The sequence below is a fragment of the Trichomycterus rosablanca genome, chromosome 13 (assembly GCF_030014385.1).
Source record: "Trichomycterus rosablanca isolate fTriRos1 chromosome 13, fTriRos1.hap1, whole genome shotgun sequence".
NCBI lineage: Eukaryota > Metazoa > Chordata > Actinopteri > Siluriformes > Trichomycteridae > Trichomycterus > Trichomycterus rosablanca.
The window spans coordinates 14,929,343-14,945,974 of NC_086000.1; the positions used below are offsets into that span (position 1 = coordinate 14,929,343).

At 41.3% G+C, this 16,632-nt stretch overlaps 1 protein-coding gene across 1 annotated transcript in view; it reads left to right on the forward strand.

Annotated features, from left to right (window-relative positions):
- The window catches only part of bmf1 (BCL2 modifying factor 1), a 36,347-nt gene that overhangs the window by 18,514 nt on the left and 1,201 nt on the right, over positions 1–16,632 (forward strand). The window contains exon 3 of the mRNA XM_063008055.1: positions 2,982–3,148. Coding sequence (XP_062864125.1) covers positions 2,982–3,148 — 167 coding nt within the window. The remainder of the gene's footprint in view (positions 1–2,981; positions 3,149–16,632) is intronic.

Here is a 16,632-nt window from a genome sequence, read left to right on the forward strand (position 1 = left end):
TACCAGCACAACACACACTAACACACCACCACCATGTCAGTGTCACTGCAGTGCTGAGAATGACCCACCACCCAAATAATACCTGCTCTGTGGTGGTCCTGTGAGAGTCCTGACCATTGAGGAACAGCATGAACGGGGGCTAACAAAGAATGCAGAGAAACAGATGGACTACAGTCAGTAATTGTAGAACTACAAAGTGCTTTTGTATGGTAAGTGGAGCTGATAAAATGGACAGTGAGTGTAGAAACAAGGAGGTGGTTTTACTGTTATGGCTGATCAGTGTATATCACATGAACCACTGAGACATGTTTTCTGTTGAATAGTCCTGCTATGTTATGCTATGAGAAATCAGATTACTTAGTCACTCTTGTAGGATTGTACATTATCAAAGTGCTTCAAAACAGCTATCTGATTGTTCTGAATATAAACAAAGCCCTAGACAGGCAAGAGTCAACTGTTCCATTATGTTCAATACCCTATCCTATTCTTTCTAATATTTACATATTCTTATAACTCCGTATAGCCGAAGCAATACAGATCTAGCATTATCGCCCTCACAGATACTGGAATCTATCTGTTCATCACTCTGTCTTCACTCTCCCTCTCCTTTCTCTCCCATGTGGCGTCTGATTGTCCCGTCCTCTTCAGCTTTTATTATATGTGTGTGTACTCAGTCGCTTTGCAATTCAAATGACTGCACGCAAGGGTTGTTCTGCTGGCCCGGTGCCCAGCCCTGGACACACTGCTTACAGAATAAACCCAAACTTTCCTTCTTTATCTATTTGTTCCGATAACCTCACAAATAAGGTCATTTCTTCTCAGAATTGTTGAACAATTGCTAAATGCTCTAAATTAAACCCCTACAGAAAACAGCATAAATAAGAACACTAACGCTTGACTGTTTCTAATAGTGGAAAATGTTGCATTATGCCAGGGTTTGTTTTTAAATGTCTTTTTGTTTTCCGTTTATGAGAATGAAGACAAAGAAACCTGAGCCGACGACGTCATGGTTTCATTTCATGCTTTCTCTGACTCTTTCCCCCAGGATTCCTTGCGGTAGCATTAACAATCAACTATCCTGCCTTCATAACCCTGTCTGCTAGCCATGGATAACCTGACAGTGCATTAACATTTATGTGCCTTCGTCACAATCAGCTTTTATGAAGAACTTTATACACAGTTACGAATAAAATGAAAGAGTATGAAGCCCCAAACACTCAGATGAGGAATTTATGGGATAAACCTGCTTTTAGCTGAATGTTAATTATATTACAATTATTTAAATAAATGATTTAATTAACATTGAGGTTCATGTTGGGTGGCTACCATGTTGCTGCAGTTTTACCTCAGCTCGGGTTTTCCAATATGATGCTGATATTTTGTTCCAAAGTGTACCGATGTAAACACTTTGAAACACTAGGGACAGTAGTAGTCTAGTGGGTAGAGCTTTGGGTTATTAATTAAAAGGCTGAGAGTTCGAACCCTGGCCACTGTTGGGCCATTGAATAAGACCCTTAACCCTCTCGGCTGTAGGGGTGCCATACAACGGCTGACCCTGTGCTCTTACCCCTGCTTCCGATTAAGCTGAGAAACGTAGAAAAAGAGTTTAAATGTACTTTACACATACACTGATCAACCATAACATTAAAACCACCTCCTTGTTTCTACACTCACTGTCCATTTTATCAGCTCCACTTACCATATAGAAGCACTTTGTAGTTCTACAATTACTGACTGTAGTTCATCTATTTCTCTACATGCTTTTTTTTTTAGCTTTCACCCTGTTCTTCAGTGGTCAGGACCCCCACAGGACCACCACAGAGCAGGTATTATTTGGATGGTGGATCATTTTCAGCACTGCAGTGACAGTCAGTAATTGTAGAATATCGCTGCTGTTTGAGTTGGTCATCTTCTAGACTTTCATCAGTGGTCACAGGATGCTGACAACGGGGAGCTGTTGGCTGGATATTTTTGGTTGGTGGACTATTCTCAGTCCAGCAGTGACAGTGAGGTTTTTAAAAAGTCCATCAGCATTGCTGTGTCTTATCCACTCATACTAGCACAACACACACTAACACACCACCACCATGTCAGTGTCACTGCAGTGCTGGGAATGATCCACCACCTAAATAATACCTACTCTGTAGTGGTCCTAGGAGAGTCCTGACCATTGAGGAACAGCATGAAAGGGAGCCAACAAAGCATTCAGAGAAACAGATGGACTACAATCAGTAATTGTAGAACTACAAAGTTCTTCTATATGGTAAGTGGAGCTGATAAAATGGACAGTGAGTGTAGAAACAAGGAGGTGGTTTTACTGTTATGGATGATCGGTGTATATTGCACCTCTATAACCTCTTTTGTTTATTCCGGTAGAAAATGCAGTCATATTTCCCTAGATAATCCATACTGTTACATCCTTATGGGAAAAAATACCTTGAAACTCAATGCCAGTATCAGAACCAATTGGCGTTGAGTTTCAAGGTACCAGTGTATTGGTAAATCTTTAAGTACAATCTCTGTATGATAGATGTTACTGCAGTCTTTTAATTATTGACTTTTTAGCAGGTGGATATTTGTGATCTGTGTTTATCTGCACATTTTCTCATGATAAATCAGCCTACATGTTGAACTTCCTGTTCAACTTCTCTAAATAGCAAATTTAGAGCCGTAATGACTTGGGACGTCCTGTGATGCGTAGTTTTCATTTGCTTGGTTTTCCCCTCATGTTAAGAAATGATTCATTTTCAAAACCAAGCCTGATGTATCACATCTGATCAGTTTCTTACCATCTTTTTTCTATTTACTGTCTTTGTTCTTGATGTGACCTGTTCTAAATCCTACTAACACATTCATTTTGAAGTTTGAGTGGTGTAGTAGTGATGAAAGCACCATATTAAACATTATTATGTAATTCTATTAAGTTGTGGTGTGTTATGATACCAGTGCTTAAATTTTAACTCCTATGTTCTTTTTATTAGGTAGTGCAGGATTGCTATTGCTGACGTCACCTGCCCGTCCTGATCTCGGCGAGGACGTCATGTTTCAGGAAAATCCACCTCATCGACTGCCCGCCCACAGCGTGGAGGCTCGGATCGGCCGCAAACTCCAGATGATCGGAGACCAGTTCTATCAGGAGCACATGCTGGTGAGTCAGTACATGCTTACACATTTAGATGGTGGAGCATCAGTGTCTGTTCTGGTCCGATGCTATGATAGGACACCAGACATTCACTATTTTACTTGCCACTGGAGCAGGTTGACCACCTGTCACATGTTTTGGTGGGTCAAAGGGAAACCACTTACCTGAAGAACTTGACGAAGAGAACCTAGACTTGAGAATTAAACCCAGTCCTTCAGGACCCATGTTTCTGTGCCGCCCTTTTCTCCTCCACCTATTACCACAAAAGCCACATATTGTGTAGTGTATTTGGGTGACACAGTGGCCCTGCAGATCCTGTCGGACTGGGTTTAAACCTTTCCCCAGGTCCACAGATTTGACTTGTTCTCCTTGTTCTCCCTATTACCACAAGGGCCACATATTATGTAGTGTATGTGGGTGACACAGTGGCCCTGCAGATCCTGTCGGACTGGGTTTAAACCTTTCCCCAGGTCCACAGATTTGACTTCTCTTTGTGTTTGGGTTTGTTTTATTATTTTCACTTTTTAAAAAAGCAGGTGATTCGACTGCTTAAAATTGCCTTTAGAAATACAAGCAACTGGATTTCTTTGTGTGCTCTTTCACTTCATGCCAGCAATAATAACAGCTCTGAGCTTGGAAGATTCTTATCGTGTGCAATAAAAAGTTTATTTAAACTCGATGGGCCTGGAACAGAACGTCCGTACTAGCCACCTTGGCTACAAGTGTAAGCCTGATCTTGCAGTGCAGGTTTTCACAGGGAAATTTTCCAGGTCCTGTGTTTCTTTTTAATCATGTGACACCTGATAACACAAGTGCTTATCTCAGGCTTATCTCATCTGTACTCCGTCCTGTCGATCGCTCTTTTTTCTCTTATGTATGTCATGTTTATGTCTGTGTTTGTGTGTGTATACCTATAACACCGTGTACACGCACCACAGTGGTGCGAGGGCGGTGAAACACATGCTCAGCGCTCATCAGACCAGACTTTGTTTGTGTGCCGGTGTGTGTAACAGCTTGTTCTCTCTGGTTAAGAATAATGCTTCTTTGTTCTGACAGCGTTAATGCTACATTGTTGGCTGCCGGTTGCCTGGTGTCATGCTGGAGAGGAGGTGCTGTGTAAACAACACTAATAATGAAGACCTGCTCCACACTTTACTCTCAATTGCTTATTTTTTTATGATCACACGGTAGTACAGCCTTTAAGATGAGTGATGGATATGAGGATACACATTTTAATGTCATGGTTTACACTTTTGTTACATTCAAGACAGAAACGGTAGTTACTCATTACACAAGGTTCATCAGTTTACCAGTTTAATGTCAAACACAGTCATGGAGAACATGCAAACTCCACACAGATCGAACCCAGGACCTTCTTGCTGTGAGCCACCGTGCCGCCTCAAGCATAATTAAGGCTGCACCATGAAGCCAAGACAGAACAGAGTCGACAAAAAAATCAAAACTAAAACTAAGAGCAGGCTGGCATGGTGGGTAGCATGTTCGCCTCACAGCAAGAACATCCTGGGTTTGATTCCCAGGTGGAGCGATTTGAGTCCTTTGTGTGGAGTTTGCATGTTCTCCATGTGTATGTGTGGGTTTCCTCCCACAGTCCAAAGACATGAAGTTAGGTTAACTGGAGATACTAAATTGTCCCAGGTATGAGTGTTTGTGCTCTGTGATGGACTGATGATCTGTCCAGGGTGTTTCCTACTTTTCGCACTGTGAATTGCACCCACTGCAACCCTGACCAGGATAAAAGTGGTGGTAAACAGATAATGAATGAATGAATGCAATACAGTGGTACTTTGTAACTCAAACTCAAAATCCCCTAAACTGAAAATCTTTGAAACTTAACGCCCTCTGTCGAGAAATTTGTGCCCTTAAACTCAACGTTTCCCCTAAACTCAACATTCAGTTTGTTTTTCAGAAATGTATTTATTCTAATTCTGATTTAATTTCAAATTAACAATGAACAGTCGCTTTGTTTAGTCGCTTTGTTCAGCGACTTGAACGGTGCGGTAAAACATCATCAAAGTGTGCATATGAGACGAATCTGCATTTGTGTGGAATAACCATCAGATTCACTCTAAAAGCTCCACATGTATCTGTGTTTATCTGGATTTTTCTCCTGTTTCACTTTTAAACTTGTGTTACAGCTTGGGGTTCTGAGAAATTGTAGAAATCAGCTTTTTATTTCAGTGTTTTTTATATATTATATATTATATGTGTTATTTTCAGTGTATAAATGTCAAAAACAACCCCATTATTTTACATCAGCCTAAAATATATGCAGTTCCACGGGACCATGGAAGGCATTAACAGGTTTTCCATAAAACCTTATGGGAAAAAATACCTTAAAACTCAAGTCTTTTAAACTCAACACCACTTCCAGAACCAATTGACGTTAAGTTTCAAGGTACCACTGTAATTCAGACTATTAATTTAATTTGAATTAAATTTGGGTATGATATCTAAACTACAATCTACTGCTAGAATTCAATGTTTTCTTTAAACCATAACTATTAATCCAGCGTTTAATCTGTTGTAATAGTTTCTTTATAAACCCATAGTCATCTGTCATTATTTCTCTTTAACCAGACTTAGAAAGTGAGAAGTGGCTGGATGAGCTAAATACGTTGGTAAGCCGAAGCTTGACATGATTAGCAGCGGTTACTGAAACTCCAACAAAGTGTCGACCGGCGTTAAGTGCACCCGCAAGAGACGGCCAAATAAGAGGCCTTCTAGCTCCCTTTTTTACATGCACACACACACACACACACACAGTGAAGGAGGAGCCATTACTCAGTAATACTACAGTCAGCTCGGGGCCAAGTGTGAGTTCCTCATGATAGTGAGATTTTGTTTTAGCTTCAGATTACCAAGTTTCCACTGTAAAGGGTTTCTAGCGTCTTTGTTTTTGAGGAAGCTCTGCTCACTGTCATGTAGTGCAGAACGTTTCCTTTATATTCACCACCTCTCTAGGTCCCATCCCTAGCAAGAATATCTTAACTGAATTAGGAAGCTTTTCATTATTTTTAAAACTGACAGGTTAACAATTAAATTTATTAGGCACAATTTGCATCCCTATCACTACTGATTTCCTATGGGTATATTTTTGGGTAAAAATGATTTATTTTCACATTAATAAAAACTTGCAGCCCATAAACATGTTCTGACCAGCCATAACATTAAAACCACCTCCTTGTTTCTACACTCACTGTCCATTTTTTCAGCTCCACTTACCATATTACTAACTGTAGTCCATCTGTTTTTCTGCATGCTTTGTTAGCCCCCTTTCAAGCAGGTATTATTTAGGTGGTGGATGATTCTCAGCACTGCAGTGACATGGACATAGTGGTGGTGTGTTAGTTTGTGTTGTGCTGTTTTGATTGGATCAGACACAGCAGCGCTGCTGGAGTTTCTAAATATCGTGTCCACTCACTGTCCACTCTATTAGACACTCCTACCTAGTTGGTCCACCTTGTAGATGTAAAGTCAGAGACGATCGCTCATCTATTGCTGCTGTTTGAGTTGATCATCTTCTAGATCTTAATCAGTGGTCACAGGATGCTGCCCATGGGGCGCTGTTGGCTGGATATTTGTGGTTGGTGGACTATTCTCAGTCCAGCAGTGACAGTCAGGTGTTTAAAAACTCCATCAGCATTGCTGTGTCTGATCCACTCATACCAGCACAACACACACTAACACACCAACACCATGTCAGTGTCACTACAGTGCTGAGAATGATTCACCACCCAAATAATACCTACTTTGTAGTGGTCCTGTGGGGGTCCTGACCATTGAAGAACAGCATGAAAGGGGGCTAACAAAGCATGCGGAGAAACAGATGGACTACAGTCAGTAATTGTAGACCTACGAAGTGCTTCTGTATGGTAAGTGGAGCTGATAATATGGACAGTGAGTGTAGAAACAAGAAGGTGGTTTTAATGTTATGGCTGATCGGTGTATATTGTACTTTCTTTGTCCTATTCAGGGTCACTGTGCTTCCATTTAACTTGACTGCATGTCTTTGGTGTCAGGCAAAAGTGCTACTCACTGAGTCACTGTGCTGCCACCTAATTACGTCTATTACTTGATTAATTGGGGTGTGGATACTTCTGCTGCTGAATGTGATTTTAGATGCCTGTACCGGCAGCACTTGTGTAATTTGGCTGTTTAACTCTATTTGTTGTAATAACAGAGCCACTAAACAAATACTGTTCAGAATTGTAACGTAACCAGTGGCGGTGTATTCATTTACTGTCAAATAACTTAGGGTTTGTTTCATATGTGGTTTGGCATGCAGCCAGAATAATGACACAACTAAAAAGATGTCTCAGATTGTTCTGTTTTGCTAGGGTTGAGTTGTAAAAACCTTTTTGTTAGCTGGCATAAACGTCCGTAAACAAATGGCGGCGCCCTGGATTCAGTAGCAGAAGAGCACGGGTCCATATGAGAGCAGCACCTGGAGGGCAGTGTGTTAAATGATAGCCTCGGCTCACCTAATTGACATGATAGCCCATGAGGGAGCGCGAGGAATACGACTCGCCGCCACTCGAGGCACTTTATGGCGCTTAACGGTGCGGAGTCGTTGACAGATGCCTAAGAAACCTAAACCCGAATCTATTAGTAAGGGTTTTGTGTGTGTACTCTCCTCCTCCTCCTTTATTTCTCTATGCTACTCTTGGCAGTGTGTTGTGATTGTGTAATTCGTATGCTGCCTCGGGCTGCTATCTTTTCAGCTCTGATATTTTGTGTTTCTGTCTCTTTTCTGGGTATAGCTTTTTATGATGTGTACATTTTTATATAGTGTTCATACAGCCATGTAAAAAATTAGGACACCTGTTAAATGATGCACACATGTTCAGCCAGTCACATGATCTGGTAAATAACAGGATTAAGCCACGGTAGCCCTTTCCCATAGCCTTCTTGTCCTCTGGTATGATTGAGTTTTGTCTCCTTAAAAAGCTGTCAGTACTTTGTGGATTGTCCCTCCTTGGACCACTGTTGGTGGGCACTCATCAACATGAGGACTTCTTGTTTTTTTGGGGATACTTAATAATGATTTGGCACATTGCATTCAACTCATGTACTATGAGTAACCACCATCAGCCCAACAGTTAATATGTTTTGGTTAATCAGTTTATAGTGCAGCACGGTGGCTCGGCGGGTAGCACTGTCGCCTTACGGCAAGAAGGTCCTGGGTTTGATTCCCACGTTGGGCGCTCCGGGTCCTTTCTGTGTGGAATATGCATGTTCCCCCCCGTATCCGTGTGGGTTTCCTCTGGGTGCTCCGGTTTCCTTGCACAGTCCAAAAACATGCAAGTGAGGTGAATTGGAGATACAAAATTGTCCATGACTGTGTTTGATATTAAACTGATGAACCTTGTGTACTGACTAACTACCGTTCCTGTCATGAATGTAACCAAAGTTTAAAACATGACGTTAAAATCCTAATAAACAAACAAACTGTCTCTGTTCTGGGTATAGCTTTTTATTATGTGTACATTTTTATATAGTGTTTACACAGTCAAGTAAAAATTTAGGACACCTGTTAAATGATGCACCCATGCCCAGTCACACACATGATCTGGGAGATAATAGGATTGGGCCTTCTTGTCCTCTGGCATTATTGAGTTTTGTCTCCTTAAAAACCTGGCAGTGCTTTGTGGATTGTCCCTCCTTGGACCACTGTTGGTGGGCACTCATCATGACTCAACGTGAGCACTTCTTGCTGTTTCGGAGGATACTTCAACCCAGTCGTCTGGCTGTAATGATTCAGCACTTTTCATATCTGCTGGATTCAACACGTTGTATGAGTATCATCAGCCCAGCATTTAATATGTTTTTGGCTCATTGTCAATTGTCAATAACTGATTGCTCCACATTTGGGAGCTATTAGTACAACAATTAGTACGTTCCCAATTACTTAGTACAAGTCCACTTATTTTAAATAAAAAACTACTTTTAAAACTGCTTTAAAATTGAGGTTTTCTGCTAGGTTTCCATGCTTGAGTTGCTTTGCATCTTTACCAGGTTTAGCTACAAACTGGGTAAGGCCACTTTGTTTGCACGTTTGCTCTATGGCATTCATATGGTGGACACACTTTTGTGTTTTGGATCCCAGTCCTAATGCAAAACCCCAAAAATGTCCCATCTTTAGCTTAGAGATGGATAAAAGTAATCTGCCCATGGGACATGATGCCCAAAGGTTTGGTGATCATCCAAGTGGCTTTGTCCAGTCATCTAGCTGTCAATGAATAAATGCGTCCTGCATTTTTTATGCTCATTGTATTATAGAATACCCCAATCAGGCATAACATTAAAACCACCTTCTTGTTTCTACACACACTGTCCATTTTATCAGCTCCACTTACCATATAGGAGCACATTGTAGTTCTCCAATTACTGACTGTAGTCCATCTGTTTCTCTACATACTTTTTAGTCTGCTTTCACCCTGTACTTTAATGGTCAGGATCCCCAGAGGACCACCACAGAGCAGGCATTATTTGGGTGGTGGGTCATTCTCAGCCCTGCAGTGACACTGACATGGTGGTGGTGTGTTAGTGTGTGTTGTGCTGGTATGAGTGGATCAGACACAGCAGCACTGCTGGAGTTTAAATACCATGTCCACTCACTGTCCACACTATTAGATACTCCTACCTAGTCTGTCCACCTTGTAGATGTAAAGTCAGAGACTTTAAGTAAAGTCAGAGATCTATTGCTGCTGTTTGAGTTGGTCATCTTCCAGATCTTCATTAGTGGTCACTGTTGGCTGGATATTTTTGGTTGGTTGGTGGACTATTCTCAGTCAAGGAGTGACAGTGAGGTGTTTAAAAACTCCATTAGCATTGCTGTGTCTGATCCACTCATACCAGCACAACACACACACTGCAGTGCTGAGAATGATCCACCACCCAAATAATACCTGCTCTGTAGTGGTCCTGGGAGAGTCCTGACCATTGAAGAACAGCATGAAAAGGGGGCTAACAAAGCATGCAGAGAAACAGATGGACTACAGTCAGTAATTGTAGAGCTACAAAGTGCTCTGAAGTGGTAAGTGGAGCTGATAAAATGGACAGTGAGTGTAGAAACAAAGATGTTTTAATTATGATTTTTTTAGCTTCCCTAAAGCCTTTGCCATTTTCAAGTAGCAAAACCGCTTCTTTATCACCTGGAGGCTTATCAGCGCCTCGTCTCAAGATTTGACACCGGCAGTGACACTCATGCTTCATATGAGTCACACATGACAATGAGCAGTCTGTTATTCCCCGCGAGTCCTCTGACTAGCAGTTAACGTAGCGCCGGCGGGCTGCTGTGCCTGAGATGAAGCAGCTATAGAAAGCGAGATAGGAACTGCGCCTGCTGACAGATAAATTGCTGCTAACTCTTGACAGGTTTGCGACGGGGCCCTGAGGCCATGGGGGAAATGATCTGAGATGAGCTGTGTTTTCGCGGAGGGGGGGTTGTTAGGATGGGGTCAGGGTTTTGTATTTTGTTCTGAACCGGACTTGGAAGCGTAGAAGAATAATACAAAACAGAATATTGTGCATGTGTTGTAACAATGCCACTTCCTTCTTATCTGTGTACATGTGGGTAAGTGTGTATACTGGTGGAAAAAAACAATCTTTTGTTTTGGCTGTGTGTGTGTGTGTGTGTGTTTGTTTATGTGCGCACACACACACACACACACACACACACACACACACATGTATGGGGAATAGGGGCTTAGTGCTCATGTTTACCAGCACTTCCTAGACAAGGCGGTGTGTTTACAAAGACGTATTACTTGAAAGCCTGCAGGAAAAACAGTGTAAAAAAGTGCTGCCACTTGTTGCCGCAACCAGTTTTACCCCACTGTGTTGTGAAACTGTCAACCACTAGGTAAGCAGTGTGTTACATGGATGTTGTGCTGGATTTCTAATGCACATCTTAACTAAAGTTGTCTTCACATTGTGGTCGGGAGGGAAATCCCAGTTCTCTGTGAGCCAGTTGGCAAACACTGGAAGCTGACTTAAGCTCTAAAGTGTAAGCCCACCCCCCCAAAAAAAAAAAAATACACTGATTAGCCATAACATTTAAAACCACCTCTATCCATGTTATCAGCTCCACTTACCATATAGAAGCACTTTGTAGTTCTACAATATCTGAGTACAATATCTGACTGTAGTCCATCTGTTTCTCTACATGCTTTGTTAGCCCCCTTTTGAATGCTGTTCTTTAATGGTCAGGACTCTCCCAGGACCACCACAGAGCAGGTATTATTTAGGTGGTGGATCATTCTCAGCACTGCAGTGACACTGACATGGTGGTGGTTTGTTAGTGTGTGTTGTGCTGGTATGAGTGGATATGACACAGCAATGCTGGTGGAGTTTTTAAACACCTCACTGTCACTGCTGGAATGAGAATAGTCCACCAACCAAAAGTATCCAGCCAATAGTAGCATCCTGTGATAACAGCATTCTGTGACCACCGATGAAGATCTCAGAGATGGCCAACTCAAACAGCAGCAATAGATGAGCGATCGTCTCTGACTTTACATCTACAAGGTGGACCAACTAGGTAGGAGTGTCTAATAGAGTGAACAGTGAGTGGACACAGTATTTAAAAACTCCAGCAACACTGCTGTGTGTGATCCACTCATACCAGCACAACACACACTAACACACCACCACCATGTCAGTGTCACTGCAGTGCTGAGAATCATCCACCAGCTAAATAATACCTGCTCTGTAGTGGTCCTATGGGGGTCCTGACCATTAAAGAACAGGGTGAAAGCAGACTTAAAAGGTATGCAGAAAAACGGATGGACTACAGTCAGTAATTGTAGAACTACAAAGTGGATGTTTAGGGGATGTTTAGTTACAATGTACCACTGTACTTACAAACAGTAACCAGAGGTGAGGTTTGGATCTCTGAGCTGTGTGCCTCCCTCAACCAGTTGTGCTGTTATTGTGGTAAATTTATTACATAATATAGTTGATTTATTAATGTATTATGTAATATTAAATATTCACATTTTAATATCTTATAGTGCACTGTATAGCCAAAAGTATGTGGATTTTCATTCTGATTATTCAGTTCAGCTGTTGCAGCCACACCCATTGCTATGTGTAGAAATCAATAACTATAACTAAATGATGACTCTCTAAACATTGGTAACAGTTTATGGAAGGCCCTGTTTTACTATGATGTTGCCTCTTTGTTCATGTCGAAGTTCTTTGGGCTACTGAAGTTATTTCACACCAAACCATGAAGCCTTTGTGCCTTCAGCAAAGTCTCGTCAAAGCAAAGAGTGTTTGATGTTGGACTAGATGTTGGAATCATAGTTAATATACCATGTCTTTATGGACCTTGCAGAATGTCCTGGGTGTGATTCCCAGGTGGGTTGAGCCGGGTCCTTTCTGTGTTAGCATTTTCTGTCTGCGTGGGTTTCTTCCAGGAGCTCCGGTTTCCTCCTACAGTCCAAAGACATGCAAGTGAGGTGAACTGGAGATACAAAATGAACTAATGACTCTTGTGTAACCAGTCCTGTCATGAATGTAACCAAAGTGTTAAACACGACATTAAAATCCTAGTAAAATGAAATAAAAATAAATGATGGCGCTTGTGTTGTGCACAGCTGCACGGTCACGTTGCAACAGGGAAGTTTAGATGAAGACCGTAACTTTCAGCTGTGGTTAAGAGCACCCACTGTGATTTATAAATTGCTGACATTTGTCTCCGGTGGGTCTGGTGACATTTTGTGTGTGTGTGTGTGTGTGAGCTTGTGTTTATTGCTGCTGCACTGATAAGAGGAGGCTCTTGGGAGCCGTGCAGCTGATGGTAAGTCTGCACGCAGGACTGATAGGACACTCACGTTAGTGACGACACAAGAGTGTCTGCCTGAACTCCACTGCTTATCTTGGTGCTAAATTAAGCCTCTGACTCATTTTTGACGTTGGTCATGTGGCACATATACACACAGACAGACGGGCGTTGCGTGCAGTTCTGTTTTGGGTTTTCTGTGTGAAACCAAGTGTGTGTTTAAAGGTCACTCCGTTACTTTGTGGCCTCTCACCATCTCCGGTGCAGCTTTGGCTGTGATATAAGATGAACATTTCTTTAGAATTACAAATAAAATCATGTTAATGCTTGTTTTTGTATTTATTTATTTCCTTTTTGAGTAGGATTTGCTGTGAGCCTAAAATGCAACAAGGATGTACCATAATAACTACACTTAGTAGGCGTGAGGTTTAAAATAAAGCACATAAGCAGCTGAACCAGGGCCGCTGGTGTTTACTGTTTGGAAGTGTAAATTGGTCTAAGAGGGGAAAAAGGAAGAGTGGCAGGGCTTACGCAATACACTTCAATGCCTACTGTGATCTCAGTGTGCCAGTGGCAATCCTTATCTGTTAATAACAGGACAGATAAGTCACTATAGATAAGGTCACTTTTCGTAAATTGTGCTGTTTATGTCTATAATATTATGATAAATAAGAATTTTGCTTAATATTGGAGCAAGCATTTTAGATTTTGCATCGTCATTGAGCCAAGTTATGAACTACAACCCCAAATCAGAAAAAGTTAGGACAGTTTGGACCAGTTTGGACCTCATTACTAGGCCTAAATTGCCTTGTCCCAATTTTTTTTAAATGTGTTGCAGGCCTGAAATGCAGGAATGGATGTTTATTAACAAATGAAATTAAGTTGACCAGATAAAACATGAAAATTTTTTGGTTTATACTGTCTGCAATCAAATAAAAATCAAAGTAAATGTAAGGAACACTACAGTTTTGCATCAATTTTCATTGTCCATGCTGTCCCAACTTTTTCTGATTTGGGGTTGTAGATACTTTGTTGTGGTTTTATTCCTAATTGCAGCTGAAAATTGATGGTCAAGTTAATGCACAAATGTTTCTATTCTATTTTGTACAGTAGTAATAGTGTAACATTTACACAGATGTAAGTAGTCAAACGTCTACATACACTGATCAGCCATAACATTAACTTTGTTTCTACACTCACTGTCCATTTTATCAGCTCCACTTACCATATAGAAGCACTTTGTAGTTCCACAATTACTGACTGTAGTCCATTTGTTTCTTTACATACTTTTTTAGCCTGCTTTCACTCTGTTCTTCAATGGTCAGGACCCCCACAGGACCACCACAGAGCAGGTATTATTTAGATGGTGGATCATTCTCAGCACTGCAGTGACACTGACATGGTGGTGGTGTGTTAGTGTGTGTTGTGCTGGTATGAGTGGATCACACACAGCAGCGCTGCTGGAGTTTTTAAATACCATGTCCACTCACTGTCCACTCTATTAGACACTCCTACCTAGTTGGTCCACCTTCTAGATGTAAAGTCAGAGACGATCGCTCATCTATTGCTGCTGTTTGAGTTGGTCATCTTCTAGACCTTCATCAGTGGTCACAGGACGCTGCCCACGATGCGCTGTTGGCTGGATATGTTTTTGGTTGGTGGACTATTCTCAGTCTAGCAGTGACACTGAGGTGTTTAAAAACTTCAGCAGCGCTGCTGTGTCTGATCCACTCATACCAGCACAACACACACTAACACACCACCACCATGTCAGTGTCACTGCAGTGCTGAGAATGATCCATCACTTAAATAATACCATTGAAGAACAGCATGAAAGGGGGCTAACAAAGCATGCAGAGAAACAGATGGACTACAGTCAGTAATTTGTTGCTCTGCACACATTATTACCTCCCATTCTCCATTTATCAATTTAAAAAGAATCTTATAAGACCACTTTTGACCAGTAGGGCAATTGTAGCCTAGCAGTTAGGGTACTGGACTAGTAATCGAAAGGTCACTGGGTCAAGCCCACCACTGCCAGATGTTTTTGACCACTATTTGGCCCTTAAGGAACCCTCAATATACTGTCACAGTCCTGTAAATCGCTTTCTGCTAAGTGCTGAAAATGTAAATGAAATGTAAATGACCAGATGTTGTTTGGGTGGTGGGCCATAATCAGCAATGCAATTACATTACATGATAACATGGTCTTGTGTAAGAGTGTATCAGGTGCAGCAGTGTTGTTGGTGTTTTAAACACTTCAGTGTCAGTGCTGAGAGAAAGGTGATAATCATCCTCCACCCAAAAATATAATTTGTGATAGAGAGTGTCCACTGATTAAAGACTAGCAAAAGATTAACACACTGTATCTTTAACTGCACATCAACACCCAGTGCCAACAGGGTATGCATTTCTAATTAAGAAACCAGTATGATTTAAACAGTATTTAAATAATCCAAACAATCATACCAGAACAAAACAGTCTATCTTGTTCTGACCATGTTGGCATCATTACAAACATTATCTGCTCACTGGGGGTCCTATGGGGTCCATTTCAATTGATATATGGGGGGTTAGTATACACGATGCACAGAGCAACAGGTTTTGAGTTACAATTAGTAATTGTATCCACATAAATCTAATGTAGACGTTTTGTAAAGCATTAACTTTAGAGCATCTCACTTCCTTTTCAGTGATTTTGATTGACCACAGCTAAGTGCACCTGTTAAAAAGTACAAGAAACACTGGTCATTTGCCAGTTCAAGAGAAAACCCTAAACTGTTACCTTAAGCTGGGGTGAAATCTGTCTGGGTGGCCAGATCTTATTTAAAAATCACCATAATATACATATGTCATGAATTAGAAGCTGATAAAAGAATGTCAAGCAAGCTTAACAGTGACATGGGCTTATAGGCTACTGGTTAAGAAAAAAGGCCGGGCTATTAAGCCCATGGCAAATTAAAGCTTGTGTGACTGTGGACAGCGACAGCTTTGTTTAAGTAGCACTTAATTCATTACAAAAGTTGATGTCTCAATTCACAGTCAAGCCAGCTTAACAGTGACATGAGCTTATAGGCTGTTGTTCAAGAAGAAAGTCCTGCTATGAAGCCCATGGCAGTGTAAAGCTTGTGTGGCTGTGGACAGTAACAGATTTGTTTAAGTAGCACTTAATGCATTACAGTCCATGGCAATTTAAGGTTTGTGTGACTGTGAACAGTGACGGCTTTAAATAGTGCTTAATTATGTGTGTGTGTGTGTGTGTGTGTGTGTGTGTGTGTGTGTGTATATAGTGTTTGTGTAGTGTAGAGTCTCTTTATCTCACCTGAATTGTTGAACTTGGTTTGGGCATTGATCCCATTCACTGCTATTATCTCATCCCTCAACAGAGGATATGATATAAGTCCAGATACTTAGTTCTCTAGAGAGACACGAGTGTGAGATTAAGCCATTCCTCATTTACAGCTTAACTGTTATTTCAGTGTGAAACAGCTTCAGGTCATGACAGTGTCACATGTTCAATGTTAATGTTCACTAATTATGTGGAATGAGCTTTAATGACAGCAGTTAAAGTATTTCTGGGATCTGGGTTTTCTTCAGTGGTTCCTAACTGTGGTACAAGTAGATAAAAACACGCCAAGGAAAAATGGCAAACTGAATGGACCACAAACTCCATGAGATCAAC